Raw genomic sequence first — 25,026 nt, forward strand, 5'->3', positions numbered from 1 at the left:
GACACTTAAGCAAAAAAGCTGATGTTTCAGACAACTGCAAGTCCAAAATCTTGTCTGAAATGTCATCTTTTGCTGACCGGGGGCTACTATCAGACATAACTTTTGCAACAAATACTTATTCAAGAATGTACCCATCCATCCGGGGAACTTATTGCAAGATGCATTCAGCATTCATATGTCTAATAATATATATGGGAAGACCTCTCCGAGGGGAAAGGAAAAAATTTACAGTTTCATATTGTACATCAACTACCTAGATGAAAAGAGTCCAAAAACTTGCATATAGGCAGCTAGGCAATTCTACAACATCATCAAAAGAATACAGAAAAAAAATTAGGTCAACCAAAACCAGAAAAAGCTGGAGCTGAAGATAGCATTACTAAACAAAGCAACTGGCCGTCTGCAAGATCCGCCACCTACGTTTGTTTCTGGTTAGACGATTTCTTGGCAGAACCAATGTTCAGCAGAATGGTGCACGCGTGGCCCACCATACTGTCGATGCTGTCCTCCCATTTCTCATATGCTTTGAAGCCTGTGAAAACCAGAGCAGTACCTGTCGTTGACATGAATTTCTCACACCATCAGTCATGTGTTCATGCTGCTTATATTGCGGGGTCTAAGAGAAGAGTGACAGTTTTTCATTACCTATTTTAAATGCAGCCTGAGAAGACATGGAACTAAGTATGCTGACAACCAGCAGAGAGAGTGAAACCTGGCAAAAACAAAGGACAATGATATTTTAACATAAAAAGTACACGAACAATCACTATGCTTCACACGGCATTTGGAAATTGACCTGGGAAGCATGTAACAAAAATTCTAATCTAATGAAAGTATCAGACAGAAGCAGAGCTTAACATGCCTTGAGAAACAATAGCCAATCATTTCCTCTGCAAAGAGATCTTAGCGAACTGACTAAAGAGTCCCAACACGAAGTAATGGAGTGAGCAATATGATGAGCCTGTGCCTGTGTGATGTGAAAATTAGAGGCCTCAAGTTTCTCAACCTTGTGACCAAACCTGCAAAAGTATTATCAAATATGGTAAATTAGAACACTCAACAAAATGCAATGATGGAAAAAAGATCAAAGAAGCAGTTAACCATTTGATAGCAGGTAAATTCAACAAATGAAAAGGGATATTAAAGGACTGTACACATTTGATGGCAGCATGCCATGAATGAATAAGAACAGAGCAGTCAGTGACAAAAGCTTTGCCATCGCTGTGATGAAGGTGTAACCACATGTAAATAAATGGTAGTAGATAACAGTCAACAGTAGAAGCACTGTCACAGTTTGCTTCGCATCTTCCCAAAGTACTGTTTTTGCAACTGCATATTAATCGATAAATTGGTACGCATTTCAAATGTGGAAGTACAAAAGTACTATGAATATACAGGGTGTGTATGGGGCACAAGGGACAAAGGCATAGATTCATACGATTTCCATTCCCAAGGAAAATTGAAGCCTTTGATATACTCCTCTGATTCTGAGCTTGTAGATGGGGATACGACTCTACAGTTCTCTTCAGTCCATCCTTAATTTAAAATAGGCCATCAATTACTTATTACAAAGTAGTATCAAAATAATTGATCCAACCCCATCAAACACAAAAAACATCATGTCAAGAAAGACCACTAATGAAATTAAAGGATATAAATAAGAACCTTAAGAGACACAAGAGGTTCATAACCAAGCTGCTCCTTTGCTCTTGAGCAGCTGAATGTCCTGTTACATGAGAGCAGCCTGATCCTTGAAGGGGTCAGCTGAGGAACTTTCATTCCATACTTAGCAAATTTCTGGTAAGTCCATTCTACAACATGAGCCACTGGCATCATAACAGAGACTGGTATTTTTATTGAAGGCCTGTAATGAAGTTCAAACACATTAGTACACTGGTTTCTGCCCTGCTGATATAGACATGAAACAGGTTTGGACTCCCCATCCTCATTCTTTTCATAGGCTGTACCATGTAGGTTAATGCGTAACATGGAAGGGCACAGTAAAGTTAAGTGCAGAAGGTAAACATCTGATATCAGAAACAGCTAAACTGACTTCAGTAGCATATGTAATCATGAGACCAAGCAATCTATACATGAGCTTAGAGAATGGCTAAAAATGATTTATCTCTCCATATCTTAATAAATAAATAAATTCTCAGAGTTTGGAAATAATGCCCTGTTTTAAATAGGGAAGAAAGGAAAGAAAATCATCTTGACACAGTCAAAAGTTAGTAGTCAATTAAGCTTAATGTGAAACTCAAATAAATATTACAAATAATCCAAACCTACAGGAGGAATTCAGTGAACATGAGATAATACTTCATGACCTTTCTAGTTATGTGGAAAGTTATTTGTCATAGATTTGGCTGGTAAGTGGTAACAAATGTCTAAGTATACATACATCATCCTACATATAAGGTCATTGTGAAACATGAATACCTTTCATATCCAAGGCCTTCTAAAATCAATGACATGAACTCCCAGAATTTTATAGGCTCCATATTTGTTATGAAATAGGTCTAGAAAAGCAATATCAAATAGGATTAGTGAATCTTGAAAGTAAGATGCTGAGAAAAAGATCCAAAGTTCCCCAGCAGTTTATATGTAAGTGAAATTCATACTTTGCCAGCGGCTATCTTTGCACCATCTTCAGATGATAGAGTTTTCTCTGCACAAACATGGCCATATGCCACATTTTCCACATAGGTGAAATCATAGTAGTTGTTCCCATCACCAATAATGTACTGCATAGGAAGCCGATAATGTTTTTTCAGGAAGTATTAAAATGAAAAACAGTTTCATATGAAGCTTTTCTAAAATATAAAGGGCTAAAAATGTAGCTCACCAATATATTAATTTTTTTCTCAAATATGATTTCAGCAACCAATAAAAACAAATGGTACTCTGAATCTATATATGAGAGTTGTCAATATGCACATGTGATCATCAACATTTACTAAACTAGCATACTTAAGTCCATATATGTAGCTATTCTTACTTTGGACTTCCCTGCCCTTGCAGCAGCAACCAAAGATGGAACCATTAGCTTATCACCGGGGCCAAAAATGCTACTTGGGCGTATACAGCATGTAAGAAGCCCTTCCCTACCATTAGCCCTCATCACAAGTCTTTCTGCATCTGCTTTCGTTTCTGAATATGAATCATTAAACTGGAGTAAGAAAACATCGTGTCAGAAAAGATAGAAAAAAAACGCAAGCCATTGACAAATCAAAAGAATGGAATGTGTACGAAACAGACCTTATCAGGGTAAGGCATTGATTCATCTGCATTAAAAATTCCATGAACTCCATCAAATACGACACTTGGAGAACTAGTATAGATGAGTCTCTTCACCTTGCAACGGATACAAGCATCAATAACATTCTTTGTTCCTGTGCAACGTCACATACAAATCATTGCAATAAACAAGGTTTACTTGTTAATTATTACTGATATAGTGATATATAATGGCAATAAGAAAAACATGGTCAATTTGGTGTCATCTCATAAACAAAACTAAGCGTTGTCAGTAATTATGAAGTAGGAACCAAAGCTGGCTACACACAAGTTAGCAGTACCAACCCTCGACGTTGACTGCATAATGAAGGTGGAAGTTGTTGATGGATGAATCTGGAGCAGCCATATGGAAAACTACTTCTGCCCCTTCAAAAGCTGCAGAAAAAAAAAACGCAATGGAATAAGCACAAAGACCTATCTATTTCATATTATATTAGAACCAACTCATATAGTTAAGACTTATAGACTAGCATCGGGATAAAGTTGAGTGATTTCATAATGTTGCAAAAGATTGACAATCTTGAGAACTGCGGAGACAATTGCAACTAACATGGAGAGCTCTGAAAGTAAAACAATTGAACAAAAAAGGTTAACTCCATCACATATGTACTTATGTCAAGTTTCAAAAGTTGGGGAGGCCATATATCATTGAAAAGTAATTATACATTTATAACATTTAACTTGCTGGTATGGTTCAACATCATACTGAGCCAGTTCAAAAGTTCCCCTTATTAGTAGTAGATATGTTCAATTAGACAATTGTATGACAGAGAAACAATTTAATACGTTTTTCATATCAGTATATGACGTCAAATTATATCCTATAGGCTAAGGAGGATTAATGGCAATGATTAAGAAACTTCAAATCCTTAGCTGAAATATCAGAAACTGAATCTTGGTTTTCTCCAATAGAAGGGATCTTCGAATCCCACACTCACACGAAACGAAAGGGTACCGCTGCCGCATCGCTTTCAGATCCTACCCTGGCTAACAACCTGGGAAGGAAGAAAAAAAAAATGGGAGACCACACACCTCTGGCGATCTGGGCCTTGTCGCGGAGGTCGGCAGAGGCGTAGACAGCCTGGCCTTCGCGGAGAGCAGCACCCAGGAAACCCTCTTCTTCTTTGCGGTCAAGCGTGATGGCGGGGGCCAGGTCGGCCACGCGCACCCGCCACTCGCCGGAGCGGAGCAGCATCGTCACCAGATGCCTCGCGGCGAACCCGCGGCCGCCAGTCACCACGCACCACCTCCCATCGCCTCCAGCCGCCTCCATCTCCCTTCCCGGCGTCGCCGTCGCTCGAATTCGAGGCGGATACAACGAGGCAGACACACCGCTGGGCGGCTATGCCGAGTGCCCGAGTCCGGGGCTGTCCCGTCTGGCCTCTGCCCGCGATCCGATCTGTGGCTTGCTACTGGCTTTTTCGGCGTCCGAGCCTGTCGCTCCAGTGGGTCCGATTTGTCAGTGGTTGGTTCATATTTCTCCCCCGTTTGCGAAGAAGCCAACCGTGATGGATCTGAAGCATTTCAGCATTGTTACAGGGCAAGTAGTGTTGTCGAGTCTGGACGAAAAACTCAGAGCTCGTTAGCTCGCTCGGCTCGTGACTCGGCTCGTTATGATAACGAGCTGAGCTGAGCTAAGATTTTAGCTCGTTAGCTATAACGAGCCAACTCGTGAGCCTTTCGCGAGTTAACCGAGCCAAGCTTTTAGAAAAAAAAAGTATCAAAACTTATATTAGTTTTTGTATTACTTCATGTCTTACACTTTACAATTGATTGGGAACTGATCTAGACCCTATAAATTGACTGGTAATTGGCTTAGATACATTTCTTTTATATTATTATTATTCTCAAACTTTAGATAAATGCAAATATTATATTTTGTGTATTTTTTATACCTGGCTCGCGAGCTTAATGAGCCAGCTCGAGCTTTTAACGAACCGAGGTAAGCTGGCTTTCTAGCTCGTTAGGATAACGAGTCGAACCGAGCTAGCTCGTTATCTTAACGAGCCAGAACAAGCCGAGCCGTAACGAGTCGAGCCAGCTCGAGTTGTCTCGTAGCTTAGCAAGTGGTGTCACGTGGTGGCACGTAATACACAACATATATATAATGGTTGTTTTTTAAGTTATCTTATAATAATTCATAATTCATTAATTTATGTATAGAATAAAAATCAACTTGTGAGTTGCATGACAACGACAACTCATACAATAGTACAATATTTGTCTCATTATAGTCCTAAATCTTAGCTGATGAGGTGGTTGTTTCGCGAAACAACTGCCTCTTTCTCTCTCACCTTTCTCTTTTCTCCAATCCTCCACGTAGTAAAAAATCATACGTGGTATTGCATGAGATAGCGTATGAGACCACTGACGTGTAGCAATGTACTTGCCCATAGTGTGATACATATAGTTTCTAAGTTTTGCTCCGCAAGTAGCTTTATTAGTGGAGCTGAACGTGTTTTGAGGGTTGAACTTTTTAATTCTTTTATTTATTTATTTCTCTTTATCCTCTTATTCATCCATCCACCGTCCATTGTCTCACTCACCTGACCCCATCTGTTTCATCTCCTGGTTCATCTCATTCCTGCCTTCATCGGTGACTCCAACTCTGCCCCGCCCCGCTACCTTGGTTTGGCCTCGGGCCATGCCCCCTGCGACTCTGCCCCATGCACAACTCCACTCCCGCGCCATGCCTGTCCTGGTGTGCGTTATGCTCTGTGCTGGCCAAGGTTTGGCCTTTGGGCTCCTTAGGTGGAGTCCCCACGATAGCCATGGTGCGTATATGCTAGCGAATAGAGGAAGGTCAGAGCGGCTCACCAGGGGCTCGAGGGGGAGAGGCTAGTGGTGCGGTAACGAGGTGGGGCAGTGGTGAGGTGAGGCCATGCAGTGCCGAGCCGCAACATCGCTGGAGTCAATCGGGGCGGCGTCCTTGGCTCCAACGGGGCTGCTCTCCTCTTCTCCTTGCTTCCTTCGGGGCTTCGGTGTGTGAGGGTGGTGTGCCACCGATGGTGGTGGGTGATCTAGGGCTTCGCTCGCACCCAGGGGACGAGGGCTTTATAGCCATGGCCGGTTATGGAAAGACGGCGAACGGCTATGGGTGATCAGGGGGTATGTGTATGGCAAATAGGAGCTTTGGGCTAGGGTTTTGGCATTAACGCACAGTCGCACGTGTCCTGCCCCTCCGAATTGGAGTGGTGTCGGTCAAAAAGAGGTAGAGTGGGTGGTTGCCGTGACATCAGCTCGGTGGGGGCCCCGGCGGGTGCGTCAGCCTCGCTTGCTAGCATTGGTGGGGTGGTGCCGTGGATCGTGGATGTCAATCCACGGGGGTGCACGAGGTAGGGCCAGGTGGCGCAGGCGTGGGGTGCTTGGATCCTCACTGGTGTTCAAGCGTGGGTGCGTGGAAGAAAGCAGAGAGGGGAAAAAGGAGGGGACAGGTGGGGTCCTCGGGCCAACCTGTCAGCCTCGGTTGTGAGAGAAAATGGGTGCGTGCATTTTTGCCTTCATTGCGGCTCGCCGGGTTTTGGGCTGCTAAGCTATGTGCGCGGGAGAGAGAGGAGAGGCCACGCGGGCCGGCTTTGCTTGGCCGCGATCGCGCGTGCATGGAAGGGAATGGCTAGGGTGGGAGTGGATGGTTGGGCTAGGTTGAGTACTGTGTTGGGCTCCTTCCCCCTTCTCATTTTCCATTCTAATTTCTTCCCCTTCGATGTAGCTATGGTTGGTGTCGGGAAATATATGTCGGACTCTACGAAAAGGGAAAGATTATGGTTCAAGTTATCTTAAGTTAGGAATATTTTCTTTTATACCAAAGATTGTAATGAGTCATACTTGGGTAGGATTCATGCTTAGGCTCCGGGTATAAATATTGGACCCCGGCTATTGTAAAAAGGACATCAATCCAATCAATACAAATTACTTTTTTGGCTCCGTGCCAACCCTTAGAAGTAGGAGTGTGTAGATCTCAATGAGTTCTTCAACAAGCAGGGCTGCATCGGTCCGACCGACCTCTAGTGTGTCTATAAGTACCGTCATGGCTTATACTTTAGTTTGTAAGGCTGCATCGGTTAAGTTTGACCTCCATTGTGAGCTCTAGTATAAGCTAGTTATCGATCTTTATCTAGTTCAAGTATGGCTGCATCGGTTAAGTTCGACCTTCACTGCTCGGATTAGATTAAGGTTAAGTTATCGGCTCTACCTAAGGGCGGCATCCTTTGGGTAGATTCATTAAGTTACCGATCTTGTTGATGTTTTTACCATCAATAGTTTTTTTAGCAATATCAACCTGCCCGATCAAGATCGAACTAGATCGGCCTCATATCCTTTTAGTCTGTTGTTTGCTTTGTGATAATATGATATTTCTTACTTTGAGCGACGGGTTACGTTTTATTGGCTGTTCTATCTCAATCTTGATCGTGCATAGTACGCAGTTAAGGCATGTATTGTCTTGAAGAGGTTTGCTGGCTAGTTAAATCTGGTCTATAGTTTGCTATTATGGCTGTAATGGTCCAGTCGATCCCCACTGATAACACTTTAGATTGGAGAATGCTAGTTGGTAGATTTATTCCTGATCAAGTGTAACCTTAGCTATTTGCTACGCCTACATCGGCTAAATAGCCAATCGCCTGCACTTTAATGCTCATAGTATGTCTTCATGATCCTGTTAAATATGAGTAGATCCATTTTCTTTAAAGATTTAATATGTTACCTTTATTATGGTTGCCATCGATCCGATCGAACCCCACTGTTAAAGATTATAGGTTAGGTTTGAGGAGTGGATAGGTCTACTCGCATTGAATAGTCGATTGTTCACATGTCGTGACTCTTTTTCTACCGGAATTGGCTCTTTTAGCCGATTCGCCCGCGCCTTCACAGATATAGCATGTCTTTCAAAAACCTATCAAGGTATGGATGGCTTTGTGAATTCTTTGGCTTTAGTTTGTTGTTATCATCATAGCTGCATCGATCTAGTCAAACCTCACTGTTGATGATAGCGGATTAGATTCAGAGCGTTTGTAGAACTGTTCGTATTAGATAGTCGATTTGTTTGCATGTTATATCCTTTCTCGTTAGACTCATCGACTCAATGCTTCATACTGGTTATATTTTGTCTAGCTGATGATTTTACTTACATCTTTTCCTATCTAGTTGTTGGCCCACTAGATCACTGGTGTTGCCGACCACTCACCAGCGCTGCTGACCACGACTAATGTTGTCCGACCACACGCTATGACTAGAGAGAGGACAATAATAGTTCATGGTCGGCATCACTAGTGCGTGCTCGGCAACATTAGTGAGTGGTCGGACATCTCCGTGCTGAAGATCCAGTGTGCTAACACTGGCTGCTCCCAATAGTGGCACACTTGGAATAGTCTAAGCAAGACCGACATGTTCCACCTTAAATTACTGATAAACTTTCTCTTCTTGTCAATTGTAGGTCAAATTGAATGGCATGCCCTCGGGAGGAATTCGCAGGGTCGACCAATCCTGTGTTGAAGCCAAGTGGATCTCCAGCCTTGCTGCGTCAAGCAGATCCTTTCTGGCTTGCTGTGTGCTCGGCGCATCGACACGTTTTTGCGCCAACACTAATTCTATTCTATTGTTCCTATTTCTATTTTCCCAAGTCTACCCTTGTATACATGTATACATGCATGTATATTCCCATAGGGTGGGTCCACTAGGTCAACCTTATTATAGGGTTTATCACACTAGGGTCTCAAGCAAAAACACAAGTTACTTAATTCATAATGTTGATCAATTACTTATTAATTAATCAAGCATAAGAACCAAGAAGAAGCAAATCACATGTTGGTTAATTAATGCACATGCTTAACCAACCTAGTTAGGGTACACCTAGTGCATGTAGGGTGGTTTTCTGAACATGCTCACTCACCATGCAAGGTTTTGGAAAAAAGTTTTAAAAACTTGGGATTTTTGGCTCTAGGATTTTCATGATTGTTACAGTCAGGTGACCCTCCTTGCATGGGTTGGTGGACTAGGACGCTTAGGTTCTCCCTCTTTGGTGTGGTGGCCCTCCAGGCGAAGTCTAGGTTGGGTATACTTGCTTCATGTTGAAATGCGAACCGACGTTTGGAGTGTGAGTCCATGGATCCATGTGTCCATCCATTTGGACCACACATCTTGAATCGACTTCAAACCAACAGTGGATGATCTCTGGAGGGGTGTTTCTTCGGATTGGTAAGGATTGAAGGCCAGTGGTGCTAGAACCACTTCAAGCGACTATGGGTGGGGTTGGGCGACCCAACCTTGGGCCCACTTTGGTCCATATTTTTTCTAAATATCTCCTACAGAGGTTAGTTCTCCAAATAACATAGTATGGACTTTATTTGAGAATGAAATGTCATGATCATGCTATGTTCATCACTTTATTTTAGAGATATTGATGGTCAGAATTAGGGTTTAGTGACCATGAACAGTAGCCTAACCCTAATTAAGCATCTCCATCATCAACCACTTGATACAAGACACACATAACCCAAGCCCCACCCTGTGGGAATACTTGAAACATCAAACTTTTTCTCTAGGATCATATCCATAAGTATTTCACATGCAACAACTTTTCCCATGTACTCACAAGAATAAGGTCTATAAGCTCACCCAACCACCCTAAAGAATCCAATTCCATGGATCATGTCCCAGAAGTCTCTCAACCATGGGTTACAGCTATGAATCTCTGCCTTCAACTACCACCGAAGGAGCTTCTATGAGTGCCAACCAGGGTGAGAAAAAGGAAGAAGAAAATGCATGCCAGGGAACGAAGTGTGGGGGCGACTGAAGGGATGGTATTTATAGGCGTGCTAGGGTGTATGATGTAAGGCGAGCACAGGTCATAGACCTATCCTTCGTGCATATGACAGGTGCGGTGTTGTGGATTGTGCTGGTTATATAGAATAATAGTTGTTGTAATAGTGCATAATGTGGCCGATGTTGTACCTATTCATGCAGAGTAGTGGTACTGTGTGTTGTAAAGTGCTTTGCATAGTGATAATATATTGTCTCATACTCTTTATATTGTGCGCATATGCCAATAGCAGGTTTGGTACTCAAAACTCTACCAACTAGGGACTTCCAACAAGATTAAGGTTGGCAACGGCCAGGTACACTACTCAGCCTGGTCAGCTGAAGCTATATGGGCACTCGGCTTGACTAACAAATTATATTGAAAGCTCTTACTTGACTTAGGGTAAGGCCCATTCTCCACACTCGTGAGTCACTCGGCTAGGTTGGGCTAGTACCTATCTGATGAAGACAAAATTATCACTTGACCATAGGCATTGCATCTCAACATGATGCCAGTTGATTTGACAATGGCCTTACGTTTTGAAGGAAGTTGATTTGGCTGATGGGCAAGGCACATGTTGAAAAGTGTTTGAGTTGATGGGTGAAATGATATGCATTTTGGTGTGGGCTTTAGTGAGGTCATGATTCTTAGGGCCTGTTTGGCAGGGCTCCTTCCTGGCTCCTCCATCCGAAGGAGCCCTGCCAAACATTTTGCCAGAGGAGCCATTTTTAGTGAAAAGCAGAAGAGTCAGAGCCGCTCTGACTCCTTCAGAGGAGCCCTGCCAAATACCCCCTTAGTTGATTTACACTATCTTTTGGTGTTATCCTTAATATAAAAAATATGCTTAATTATGCACAATATTTGATAATACTCATGAAATACATATGTTTAAAACTTTGGTTGTTACAGCTTGCTTGGAGTTCAATTCAACTATCTGATTACAATATCCGGAGGAATAAGACTAAGGAAAACATCACTATATATTCCCAAGGCAGCCTTGGACCCATTGGTCAGATATGTATGATGGCTAAGGATGTGTCCCTCCTAGGTCCAACCATAAAGCTTGATGCTACCCTTTTATTTGTTATGTTACTATCCCTATTAGTAGTGATGATTGAAGTTCTTCCATAATAAACTTGAATGATACACATCTTGGTCACTGATAGAATGAGGAATGGATCATAAGATATTTTGGATAAGGATTTAGAAGTCATAATTTTTTTAAGATAATGGAAACAAAAGTTCCAGCTTAATCGTCCCTCTAGGAGAAAGAATTAGACCAATTATTACAAACTAACACCAAAAATAAAAAGCTAGGGAACCAGTCCTAATGTCCAAGATGCTAAGAGAAACACCACCCATGAGAAGCAAACAGAAACATGGCACTAGACTCTAATAGCCTACATGCCTCCACAAATGGAACTCTTGTGCTCATCCAAGCGTTGTAATTGAGTTGAGAATCAGAGCCAATATGTCCCCCGGAACAATTACCTGCAAAAAAGTTTGTTTTTGGCTTTTGTTAAAAACAAAATCATTTCTTGTGAGCCAGATTGCCCAACACATGCTCCTATCAAAACAAGCAAATTGTGTTTGCGGTGACCAAATTTTGACCATCCCCTAAACTAGTGAGACATGCTTGTTGGAGGGGCAATACCAAACACCCAATGAACCGCACGCTAGAGGAAACGAGCATAATGACAATCAAAGAAAAGATTTTGGATGGTTTCAAATTTATTACAAAAACAACAAACTTTACTACCATTCCAATTCCTTCTTGCTAGATTATCTTTTGTTAAAATAACCCCCTTTTTCAGGAACCATATCAAGATTTTATTTTTAAGGGTATTTTCATTTGTTATACCTCTTGCGTGACTTTCAAACCATTGCAGATAAGGAACTTATACATAGAATTTACCGAAAAGGACTCATTTTTATGTAAACCCCAAACAAACCTATCCGACATATTGTTGAGCGTGATATGCATAATACTAACAACTACCATACCGTTGCCTACTTTTTGCGGTCAACAATTTATCAGGACTGAATGCCCCCAGCTGACAACATTTTACCCTTCCATCTGCTTAATTTTTTCTTGATTCTATCTTCTATCACTTTCCAGTCTTTATTCAATAGACTTCTAACATTCACTGGGATGCCTAAGTACTTAAGGGGAGTTGTCCTAGTTTGCAACCAAAAAGTTCTTAGTATTGTTCCTCACTCTCTGGCCTGCCCAAAACAGAAGATGTCACTTTTGTGATAGTTAATCTTTAGACTAAGCAATTGTTCAAAGACACAAAGTAACAATTTCATGTTCTTTGCTAAGTCAATGTCATGGTCTAAAAAAATGATTGTATCATCATCGTCAATGTACTGCAAAATTGACAGTCCATCTTCTATTAGGCGTGGGATTATTCCCCTAATAAGAGCCTCCTGTTTGGCCCAATTTAAAATAATTGCCAACGTGTCTGCCACTATGTTGAACAAAATTGGAGATAAATGATCTCCTTGCCTAAGGCCTTTCTTGGTCTAGAAGTAAGGTCCCAAATGATCATTTATTTTGATTCCTACATTTCCTCCTTGAACCACCATCTTAAACCATTCACACCAAGTCTAATGAAAACCTTTTGGTCTAAGGGCTTGTTGTAGAAAGTTTCAATTTACTTTGTCATAGGCTTCTCAAAATCGATCTTAAAAATCACTCCATCTTTTTTCCCCAAGTATGGAGTTCATGTAATGTCTCATGGAGAATCATTGCCCCCTCCATAATATTTCTACCAGGAATGAAGGTTGTCTGGGATGGCCTGATTATTTTATCTGCATGTTTGATGATTCTATTGGTAAGCACCTTAGTAAAGATCTTAAAGCTAACATTAATCAAACATATCGGTCTATATTGCTGAATTTTGCTTGCATGTTTACATTTTGGCAATAGGATTATTGTTCCAAAGTTAAGGCTATGGAGAGGCAACAATCCACAGTGGATTTCCTGAAAGAGTGCCAACAAGTCATCTTTTATTATCGTCCAGAAGACCCAATAGAACTCAGAAGGGAAACCATCTGTACTTGGCACGGTGTTATGTTTCATTTGAAATAAAGCCTCCCTAACCTCTTCTTCCGAAAATTGTGCAACTAACAACTCATTTTCCTCGTTAGGAACTTGGGGTATGTCATCACGGTAAGGTTCAAACCATCATCACGAGAGGGCTAGATGTTGGGCAAAATAGGTTCTTATAATATTTTGTGATATACCTTTTTAGCTCTTCTTCATCATGAATTACCCCCTCTTCCTGATCTAACTAGAAAATTCGTGTTTTCCTGTGCTTGCCATTAGCTACCAAATGAAAGTATTTCGTATTGGCATCCCCTTCTAATAAGTTCTTTACTTTAGCTCGCTGGTACCATTTTATTTCCTCTTCCCTTAAAAGGGTTGTGAGTCTATCATTCATTACATGTTTTAAATCTAATTCACTATGATTCAAAGGAGTTAATTCTGCCTTATCCAATTCATCCAATTTAGAAGTCAGAATTGAATATGGACAATTGTTTTAATTTGGACCTTTGATCTTACAAGCAATAAGCACATCGATTAGTTGCATGTTGCGTAGTTTTATTGAGAATAGTATTACATACTATGACTCTAATATGGTCAACTTTTACTTCAAACAAGGAGGATAACGTGATAGACAACAAAGGAGAAATTAATGTAAAAAATCATACCATTTATCTCTTTAAGATAATTTCATATTTCTGGACTGGATATATGAGTTAACTGCTATCTTTAGACCATCCTGGATCATAATTTAGAAAAGTGTGTAAGCATATAAAAGATTATAATAACAAAAAAGGAATTGTGAAGAGACACCAAAAAGGGTTTAATAAGTTTAACCATGAGTGTCACAGTAGGTTTGTAGCCAAGTTCTTCAACAGCTTTGTTACAACTAAATGTTCTGTTAAGTGTCACATACTTAATCCTTGTTGATGTTACCATTCGAGGCTGGCATATTCCATAACAGTGTAGAACCATGTATGCCCACTCGACCAAATAGCTTACTAGCTTGATGAGAGGCAAAGGTATCCTTATCGTGAATAGTCTACAATAAATTTGCAACATAGGCCCCGTTCGCTTCGCTGAAAAAACAAGCCGAAACACCGTTCCGACTGATTTGTTGTGAGAGAAAAACATTGTTCCGGCTGAAAAAAGCTAAAAAGTACGGATCATAAGAGAAGCGAACATGGCCATATTAGCAAAATGGTGTATCATTTGCTTTGAATTATGAAACTATTTAATCAATAAAATAAACAAACTATTAATCATAAATTAAAGCACATAAAAAAAATTGACAGAGCACCTTTTATGTCCTAGTTCTTCCTGAACCATATGTAGAAAGTCCCAAAAAAATGATTGGCTCCATATTAGTTATAAAGTAGGCCTAAAACATTCATATATATATATGTATATGTATATGATATTTTTTTATAGTAGAAATTTGAATTTCCTCTCAAATTAAAAACATACTTTTCCACCACTGGTTTTTGCACCCTCTATAGTAGAAAGAGTTGTATCAGCACATATGTGACCATGTACCACATTTTCAACGTACACGAAATCATCACAATTCTTCCCATCACAAATAATAAACTGCAACAACATAGAACTAATTAGAACTGCATAATCAAACAGAGTGTAGACTTTTCAATGAGTAGTTTCATTAGCTCCAATTGAGTTACAAAGGGTTAATAGTACCTGTTGTAGCTTTTTGGGGTTGATTTGGTATGGTATTTGGTCTGCCATGCTAAGCCCTATATGTAGTTCACAATCCAGGCTGAACCAAGCTGGATGCGATAATAAAGTCTGTTCCAAAGTACATTCATATGGACCAATAACGTAAACTTTAATAGATAAATCTTGCAATAAAGGTATTGTTACATTGTGTAAAATATTGCCGCTATACCATTTTACTTGCACCACGTTGTGTAAAATATTGCCGTTGTACCATTTTATTTGTACCACATAATATTTATTTGAGCATGTACGAGAATAGTTCTCCTACACTATTGCAATGATGGATCTAATCGGAATATTGGCCTGTCTGATAGAGCTCTAGATCAAAAAAAATCTTTGCCAGCTCTATAAATATATGGATTTGGAGTTGTGGGTACACCTAAGGCCTTATTTGGATCCATGTAGGTTGTAGTTATCTACTAATAATTATCTCTTTTGGATTCAAACAGGTATAGATAATAGACTAGCTAATTGTTAGCCGGACCTTTAGATAATAACTATCCCACAAGCTAGACCAAATCAGATAATGAGTTATTAGCTAGCTAACTATTATCAGATAATGAATCCAAACAGGACCTAAACTATTTAGTTAAGCTATATCCTTTCTATTGTAAAAAAAATAATAGTTTCCAGGTTCTTGATTTTAGCATATAGACTCCAGATTTGTGCTGGAGCTCAGAGTCTGGATATGTGCCAAATGGGGCTACTATAGCCATCATTATATTATCCTTAAACCGATTTGTTCCTTTGAAATATGTTTCAATTAATATTTAATATTAAGTATGTCATACAATTTCTTACATATGTTTTTCCGTTCTGATCTAGAGTTGGTATCATCACGCCCGAGCCAAAAATGCTACCAGGACGAATGCAGCAAGTTAGAAGGTCATTGATGTCATTAGCATTGATGACTAACTTCTCTGCTTCTGCTTTTGTTTGCGCATATGCATCAGGAAATTGCAAATAAAATCTATATTAGAAAAGTGCATTAATTTGCACTATAAACATATTTTTATAATATTAGTCAACATATTCAAAGAAAAATAGTATAGGCAAGCATGCCAAAAAATCTCTCCCTCAATGGGTTATTTCTTATCCTATCACCAGTGGCCGAGTGTCAGATGAAAAGAAATGCACTCAAGGTATATTGTCTTGTTCGCTTGGCTGATAAGCCATGACTGAAAGTACTGTTGACTGATTTGTTGTGAGAGAAAAATACTGTTCGTTGGCTGAAAAAGTACGGCTTATAAGCCAAGCGAACAGGGCGATAGTATGCAAATTACTGAGTAGTCAATATATAAAATTAATATATAAATCTTTGTCTGTGTCTATGTCTGTGTTTGTGTCTATGTGTGTACATACTTTTTGAGCTATTAGTTTGAATTGAGATGCAACCTTGTCTGGGTATGGTAATGATTCATTTACGTTGAAAAGTCCATGAAATCCACCAAATACAACAGAGCTAGAACTCGTGTGTATAAGCCTTTTCACCTTGCAGATCTTACAAGCATCAATTACACTTTTTGTTCCTGTGTATGCAGTATACATCAAAGCTAATTAGTAAATTTAACTTCCTGTATGTTACTTTATAAATGTGAACAAAAATATCCTTATGGATTCAACTGATTTTATCTACTAAAAAGTTCATATATTTGTTAATGAGTAAAGTTCACGGCCGGCCCTTGAACTTGTGAGGGTATGTCATCCCGGTCGCTAAACTTAGAAAGTATGTTATTTTGGTTCTTAAACTCTGTTTGGGTCTCATATTCATCCAAACGGGTCTAGGCCCACATGTCAGCTCTATCTGCCGCTGGGATCGGGATGTTGTCGTCTGGATGAATATGAGACCTAAATAGAGTTTAAGGACCAGGATGACACACCCGTCACTATACCACAGTCAATCTGTAGCGTCGGACAACGGTCGTTAAAACGTAATATTAACGTCCAACAATCGATCGCTATAAATTTGTAATAGATCATCGGTCGCTATTTTTACTCATACCGACGGTACATCGGTCGCTACATATATTTAGTCGTTTGCCTTAAATAATCGGTCGCTAAAAACACATCATAGAGTCAAATGATTGGTCGGTATAGCCCATTTTCATTTTGGCGCGCCCAGCCCAGCTCACTCACGCGCAGTGAAATTAGAGCGGCCCACAGGTCAGTGTATCAACCAAAACCCTATCTCCAACCAAACCCACCCCAGCAGCCGCCTGCGTCTCACCAGCAACCTCGCGCATCTCGTCTCGCGGCCTCTTCACACCACCGCTGCGCGTGAGCTCGCAGGGGCCACCGTCCTCGCCGTCGCGGCCACCGTCCTCACCCATCGCGGCCGTCGTCCTCGCCGCCATCCCCGCTGTGCGCTAGGCGGTGGGTGTCGCCGTACTCACCGGAGCCGCCGCAGCCGTCGTCCCCACCCACGGCCAGTCATCGCAGCCGTCGTCCCCTCTCCCGCAGCCTACGAGCTCGAACAGGAGCGTCCCCGAGCAGGTACTCGTTCTCTTCCTGTCGGTGCAGAAAGTGACCAACAAGTAAATATTTGTAGTTTTGTCGTACGTTGTGATCGGAGGTGGCCTAGCACTCAATGACACAAGGGTTATACTGGTTCAGGCAACGTGCCCTACGTTTAGTCTGAGTCGGTCGGTGACTTTATTCCTGAGCCCAGGTGCTCGAAGTTTGCAGTGGGGTTACAAACGAGAAGGAGAAAGATGGGGGTACAAGCGGTCCGGTCGGACTCCGATCGAAAGGGCCGAGAGTGACGGGAGCCCGCTATGAGCTAAGTGTTCAAGCGTGTGCTTGTGGTTTGAACTTGGCGGTTCTGTGGTTGTGAACTAGTGAACTTGATCGATCTGAATCAATCTGACCGAGCTTAATGAACTTGAATGTTGGGAGAGAGCGCATCCTCTTTTATAGATGAAGGGGATGGCCTTACAAGTGAGAGAGAGAGAGAGAGTATGTATGCTTCTAAGCCTTGTTGCCCACGTCGGCGGGTACAGGACGATGGTAGGCGCCCACAACACTGTTGGATGTTAGATGCACGTGGGAGGTTGTGTTGTCTTCTTCGGGTATGGCAGACATCGGCGCCTGCTATACTGTTGATTCCTAGAGACATGCAAGGGGTTTTACCATGTTCGCCTGATACGGTAAATGCTGGCTCCCACAACACTGTTGATGCCCAGAGGCATGTGGGGGGGAGCCTTACCATATGGGAGTTTAACGGCGCCCACAATACTGTAGGGAAAATGTCAGCGCCTACAACACTGCTTGAGTTCTGACGTGCCAGGGAGTCGCAGAGTACTGTTTCTGCAGGTGTACAGGGTACAGACCCCGGTATTTACGGTTTGACTTGTGCGCCCTGCCTTACTTTCTTCGTCTGTTTCCTGGTCCTTACCGAGCGGGCGTCCCCGGTCGGTTGGTCCCAGTCGGCTCTGATCGCGCCAGCCGGAGAAGAGCAGTGAGCAGGGCTTGGCGCATCCCCGGTCGGAGACGCAAGTCGGAGCCGGAAGTAGTGCTTTGGCCAGGCCTTCCGGTCGGAGAGGCCGTTCGAAGGCGGCTGGAGACTGAAGCGAGTGCTCCGGTCGGAGAGGTGGGCCAAAGTTGGAAACGGACGTCGTTCCTCCTCGGCCAGGCTTTCTGGTCGGTGATTGGATCACCCTTCTGGCCTGTCGTTTAGATATCTGGGCCGGCCCACGAGTTGTGCGTTATCTGTTTGAGCCGAGCCTTTGTTGGGAAGCCGGTCCGCGAGGGACCCGGGTTAACCCGACACTTCCCTTCCCTTCCCTCTCCGGTAGCCCACGAGCTCGAACAGCAAGTCCCCTTCCCAGGTTTCCATCCCCGTCCGCTGCTCCCTGTGTAACAGCAGGTCCCCTTCCTAGGCTTCCATCCCCGTCCGCTGCTCCCTATGTGAACGATGTCGCCTGCATTTGATTGCACATATATACTGTGTCATGTACCAATTTTCTCTGAACTTGAAGTCTAGATCGAGCTGCACCAGATCGATTGCTGCTAGCTGCTTGCATTGCTGCCGATAGAAGTATCGTAGTACTGAACTGGGCATGACCCTCCTATCTAGGCATGCATATATTTGAACATGGAAGGGTCTTTTTCTAAAGATCTGAAAGCAATCCGGGTCAAAGCAATTCCCCTCCCAATTTCGGTTTGTCCCCAAACTTTTCCCCAAAATTTTGGTTCTGAATCCCAGTTCTTTAGGTTTTAATTTGATTGTTTTTGGTAATACCCTGGAAGTGCTGTTCTTTGTTGTTTCTGAAGAGCAATAACAAGCTACCTGGTGTTGTTTCTGAAGAGCAGTAACAGGCTACCTGCAATTCGTGCTCATCTGAAATTTATTTTCTTCTGAATTTTTTTGGCTTCATTTCAGTTCAACATTGTTTCTTTCCAGACCTGCTACAGCTTGTCAAGTGCTTGCTCCTATGTGTCATATTACTTCCTGGTTCCGGTTCCTTTCACTTGGAACTTGGAACGAAGTACGTGTAAACAATCGAGATCAATTGTTAGGATAATTTACTGCATGGAAATATGAAGATATTTAAGAGATATGTCTGAGCAGTAATATATGCACCGGTCTGATCTCACCATATTGTAATTGCAGCTGCTCCACTTGTGGGTGGACACCTTGGGAAGCCATTTGAACGTGCTCTTGGCAGCAGCTCTACTTGTTTGTATCGGTATGTTTCTGTTTCCCTAGCTGTTGCTTTCTTTTTTTCATGTTGTGGAAGTATGCGATATTTCAGTGCTTATGATATGTTTTTTATTTCGTATTGAAATCTGGTTGATGTCTTGCGTGAAGGTTGAACATGGATAAAACATGGATTGATGATAATGCTTGGTAAAAACCAATAACTTTACAAATATTGAAAGTTATATATACATGTCAAATGGTATTTAACCTAAAACTTTCACATAGGCACACCAAGACATATTTGCAAGGAGTGAATGGTTCCTTAGCTTTTTGCCTCAGATCAAAGTATCAGACATTGCGAACCACTGTTAAAGCTTAGTTGGCTAGTGTTCTGTTTTTATCTTTTTCAAGCTTGCATGCAAACTGTTGATGACTTCTTGGAATGAAACTAAACTTCTGATGCCTATAATTTTGGGAATGCACCATTTAGTCAGTAGCTGCTGCAGCTATATTGTTCAGTTTCTAGCTGCTGCAGCTATATTGTCAGTAGCACTGCTGCACTAGTTTGTTCAGTTAATTATGGTTTGTTCAGTTTCTAGCTGCTGCAGCTATGTTGTCAGTAGTACTGCTGCACTGGTTTGTGGAGGTGGCGCATGGCAGGACACTAGCTGTTGAGCTGTGCACTGATAAATCGTTAGTAGTTGTTGTCCATTGGCTGAATTGCCTCTTGCACCAGCTTTGCACTAATACGTCCAACACCTAGTGTCCTCATAAATTTGCACAGACCAAGGGGGGGCCAGTGCCCAGGTAGGCTTACAACAGTTCCTGAAATTGAACGTGCCCAACTAGTTTCCATAAATCTGTTTTTGAACCTGGGAGATGATATTTTCCTATTTCCATTTGAGGTTTCATATTGACTATTTTCTAGTCTCAATTAGATTATGGGTATCACAACTGTTTGGTTCCTCTGTAGGTCCCATAATTAACTTCATGTGTGTACTTGTGTTCAGGTGGAGGGAGGCCTTGGTGTACATGATGCTGGAATCTGGATAATGTCACTAGGAAGTCAACATATGACATTTTGCTTTTGATAAGATGGAGATGAGGCATTTTGTAGTGAATCTAGTTAGATTGTGCAAGCCAACATATGACTTGTGCCTGCCATTTGACCTAGCTAGGTTGTATGTGTGCTATTCCTTTTGTGATGATGACCAGTCATGGATCAAGATGATAGAACTTGATGTATTGCTAAATGTTGGCTTCAATGAAAACTTGAGATACCTTTATCTAATAATGTGGTTGAGTGACTGTTGTGGACAGCTATGGTTTACTTATGTACGCGGTTGATGAATAATGTGATATGTTATGGATGTTTATTAGGTTTGAAATCTAGTTAATATGAAATTAATATTATATATAATTGTGCCAGTCATAGCGACTGATTATTGGTCGCTAAAAAGTTTTAAATTGTCAATCCATTGGTCGCTAAAACATGTAACAGATCATCGGTCGCTATAAACCCTGTCGGTCGCTATAGATTTATAGCGACGTCACTTACCGTGACTTTTACATCGGTCACTAATCGGTCGCTATAACGGCTTATAGCGACCGATTTAGAGTCGGTACAGATTGGCTGTGGTATAGTGCGCACAAGTTTGAGGACCGGCCATAAACTTTACTCTTTGTTAATTATATGCAGTTAGCTAGTCTAGTAGCATCACAATATTTTTTTAGGCTTGAATTTAAGTTGAATACACATACAAAACGAATGCCACCAATTTATGTTTTAATATAGCAGATTCCTTATTGGCTAATGTATATTAATCTTTTTAGCAACTCTCATGATAAACAACTAATATGTGGCTCTCATGAAAGAATGTCAGCACAGATATTCTCGACACATTTATATGCGAATAAAAATCAACTTTGTCAAGTACCATGTTATAGCGAAAAACAACATAGGTAGAACCAATTAGGCATGGAATGTATAGCTTGTCATCTATTGTTACGATATCCTTGATAAAACAACTCTTTTTATTTACTAACCCTCAACATTGACCTTGTAGTGAAGTGGCAAGTTGTTCTTGCTAGGATCCGCGGCAGCTGTGTGGAAAACAACATCTACCCCTTCAAAAGCTGAATACAAAAGAAAAAAAATATATTGAGCTTATATAACTAAGAAAACAACAAACCACAATATGTTGCATATTAAGGGAACGCATCACAACCACAGCCTGTGGGCAAATGTGTAGTTATTATTCTGTTGAGCGGTAGTTTAGTCCCAAGAGTGCTCCAAATAATGGTTACTTATTATTGGCCAATAGTTATCACCCTTTTTTCTATACATGGATGTTAATCACATAAATGCTAACAGTGTTTAGGTCCATATGCATAGTGTAAAGACTTCATTTCAATCATTCATTTCTTTTTTACGGCAGGTTATAGCCAATGTGGAGTGGATTGTGTATTTGTGTGTCTAAATTGAACAATCTGTTTGTATGTAAACTTATTTTAAATAAGTGATAATATCATTTTTACACATTGGTGAGTCATGCCAAGTATAGTTGTGTTATGTGCAAAAAGTTGGGTTGTCAATGATGATGATATGTTCATGTGTAATTTTGGTCACACATCTATATGGTTGCAGTATAAATAGATGCTTATAATTGTGGATAGTAATGTTTATGAATAGGACTTTCAAACTCCATTATAAAATATTACTTAGGCATATATATTGCAAATAAAACTAGAAATTAACTAATAGTGTTACCTTTTGATTATTATATTACTAGATGCCTTGCTGAGTACCATAATATTCCATCTCATTTATTGTGACACTATGAAACATAGACATAATCACATAAACTACTATTCAAGTTTATTTTTCTTAGAGAACCAAACAAAAGAGCATGTACAACAAGCAAATGCTAGCTAGTTTTTTCATGTGGGTTTTGGCTAGTCCTTTATTTGGACAAGCCTCCTAAACTCTAAGCAACTAAAAATGCTACAATTTTCAGTCCATCGGTGTGAACACACACCTGTGTACCATACTGAGAAGAGCGGAGCTGACCACAAGCTTAGTGGAGGTGGATTAGGAATTTGATGATTTCATGGTCACTGAGTTTAGAGGGATGTTTGTGTGAGGCAGCCAGCTTGGAGGCAATGGGCAGTGGATGAAGATGGAGCAGGAAGGTGTGGATATGTCGGTGTTGGTATTTATTAACGTGTCACGTGTTTTAAGTAATCACCCTATGTTATTGATATTTCTTAGCATCACTTTTACTAAGTTGTCATCCCTAGCGATGGTGCCAGAAATGCTTATTAGTACTACCTAGTGCCACTTCTAGAATAACACTATGAAGTACTTTAATATTGCATGTGACTAGAAAGAATATATATAAATAAAAGAAATCTGCAAGCGCACAGATAATATACCATTGTAGTACTTTACCCGGGAGTATTTCAGGTATCGTTATTTATATTTTTACCACAGGGAAGGACGGACAGTTGGAATATATTGATAACTCATATGTATGATGGAGAGATTAATCATAACCAAGTTCTACTCACAACAGGGATAAGTCAAGAGATAAATATATATGAATGGTAAATAATAACTAATCATTGATCACTCAGAGTACTCCTTTCTATGGCATTGGCATGGCTAAGTAGAATATTAGAGGAATAATTCCTAAGTCATTCTTTATTACAAGTCAAAGCATGCGTTGATTAGTGTAATTACACCTAGTAGTTGTCGGTGTTTCGAACCACCGACTAGTAAATTTGTATCTACGCGTCTGGCCTGGATGGTGTGCTCGGAGGACATAAGAATTTATACTGGTTCGGGCGGAATGTCCCTACGTCTAGTGTGCTGCTGCTCGTGTTATCGACACTAGTTTATAGTAGGGGTTACAAACGGGCATGTGGGGGTATGGCCCCCGGTATACACAAGACAAGACATTGGTCGCACCATTAGAGGTGGCCCAGCCCACAAGATCAAGGCGTGTACGGCGCTGCTCGGCGTGCACCGCAAGATATTGTATAGTACCAAATATGCTACTTTCCTTGTAACCCTACCCCTCCAGAGTATATAAGGAGAGGCAGGGGTCCCTAGCGGATAGGATACATACATCTACACAACGATCGATACATCTTAATGCAATACATCAGAACACATGATGTAGGTATTACGTCATACTGATGGCCGAACCTGTCTAAATCTTGTGTCTTGGTGCTTGTATTACCATCTCGCTCCTGATCTCGCTCACCTCTATGATAAATCTACCATCATAGGATACCCCTCGGTGGACTGCCGAGCATCTTTTGTCGACAGTTGGCGCGCCAGGTAGGGGTGTGCGCTTGATCCATGGCGAGCCAGATGGACCTCAAATCAACAGCACATTCTCGTCATCAATTGTGAAGATTCATGTCGGTCCACGATGACAATTCATCGCTGGCTACACCAGCCCCTGCGACAGCAGATCCAATCTCAGAACCACCTTCGAGGTCATCTTCACCAACAACTCACCGCCCGCCAGGTGCTCGCCGTCAACGCCAACCAGATAACACCATACGTTGCCGACTAGACTTTATTGCTAAAGCTAAGTCACGTTTTAATATTCTTCTAAATATTCTCCAATCTCCGTATATCACCATGACGTTTCTCTAAGCTATTTTCTCCATGTTTGCTCTCCAAACAATTTTTGAACCCCCAAATAGTCCTGTTGATGCTCGAACACCTCCAGAGATGGCCCTGTCTCCAACTCCTCCCTACACGTGCACGAGCGTCTGCCCTCTGCGTTATGGGTAGTCGGCAGTGGCTCCTTAGCGATGCTTGTTCCTCCTACACGTGCACGGGCTCCGTGCTCCGTGTTATGGTTAACAGGCTAGTTAGGGCTAGAGACTCAGCTACACACTAACTGTTCGGGCGGTTTATATTAAATACATTTTCGCTCCAACTGTTCGCCAAGCTACATACGCTATTTTTTCTCCAGAGTTCATATATTTTTACATCATGTACTACCCGTTCTACATGTTTGTATTGCAAGATCATCGTCTAGATGATCGGACCACCTGGTGCTCGGACTTCTCCACCGATCAACTGGTCGGACCGCTAGGTTCATGGACTTCATCGCCGACCAGTTGGTCGGACTATTCGCCGGTTGCTTCTACTCAATGCTCACTTTGCCACCGACCAGTTGACCAGACTGTTTGTCGCTCGTGCTTCATCGCCAGCTACGTCGATTACTCCTTGGTGCTCGGATTCTTCGTGCTCGAGGACTAAGTGGGCATACTTCACCGCACGGACGTCACCAGCTACGCCGGGGAATCCTCAGTGCTTAGACCTTGCCAGCTACACCAGGGACTCCTCGCTCCTCGGTGCTCTAACATCACCAGTGACGCCAGGGACTCCTCGCTCCTTGGTGCTCGGTCATCGCCAGCGACACCGGGGACTCCTCGCTCCTCGGTGCTCGGACATCGCCAGCGACGCTAGGGACTCCTCGCTCC

At 41.7% G+C, this 25,026-nt stretch overlaps 1 protein-coding gene, 1 long non-coding RNA gene and 1 pseudogene across 2 annotated transcripts; 1 reads left to right on the forward strand and 2 right to left on the reverse strand.

Moving 5' to 3' along the window:
- Nucleotides 1–119: 119 nt before the first annotated feature.
- LOC136542243 (3beta-hydroxysteroid-dehydrogenase/decarboxylase-like) lies at nt 120–4,786 on the reverse strand. The gene is made up of 12 exons (XM_066534590.1): nt 4,330–4,786; nt 3,583–3,672; nt 3,259–3,392; nt 2,999–3,169; nt 2,622–2,744; nt 2,440–2,519; nt 1,666–1,864; nt 1,439–1,535; nt 1,155–1,329; nt 863–1,019; nt 646–712; nt 120–553 (listed from the first exon to the last, which is right to left on the reverse strand). Exons 1-12 carry the CDS (start codon nt 4,568–4,570, stop codon nt 417–419), a joined length of 1,671 nt encoding a protein of 556 aa, XP_066390687.1. The 5' UTR covers nt 4,571–4,786; the 3' UTR covers nt 120–416.
- Nucleotides 4,787–13,389: 8,603 nt separating this feature from the next.
- LOC136463964 (3beta-hydroxysteroid-dehydrogenase/decarboxylase-like) overlaps nt 13,390–25,026 on the reverse strand; it is a 55,262-nt pseudogene continuing 43,625 nt past the window's right edge.
- LOC136494936 (uncharacterized) lies at nt 17,253–20,761 on the forward strand. The gene is made up of 3 exons (XR_010768750.1): nt 17,253–17,369; nt 19,489–19,564; nt 20,529–20,761. It is a non-coding gene; the product is annotated as an uncharacterized lncRNA (long non-coding RNA).

The sequence above is a fragment of the Miscanthus floridulus genome, chromosome 1, assembly GCF_019320115.1.
Source record: "Miscanthus floridulus cultivar M001 chromosome 1, ASM1932011v1, whole genome shotgun sequence".
NCBI classification, from domain to species: domain Eukaryota; kingdom Viridiplantae; phylum Streptophyta; class Magnoliopsida; order Poales; family Poaceae; genus Miscanthus; species Miscanthus floridulus.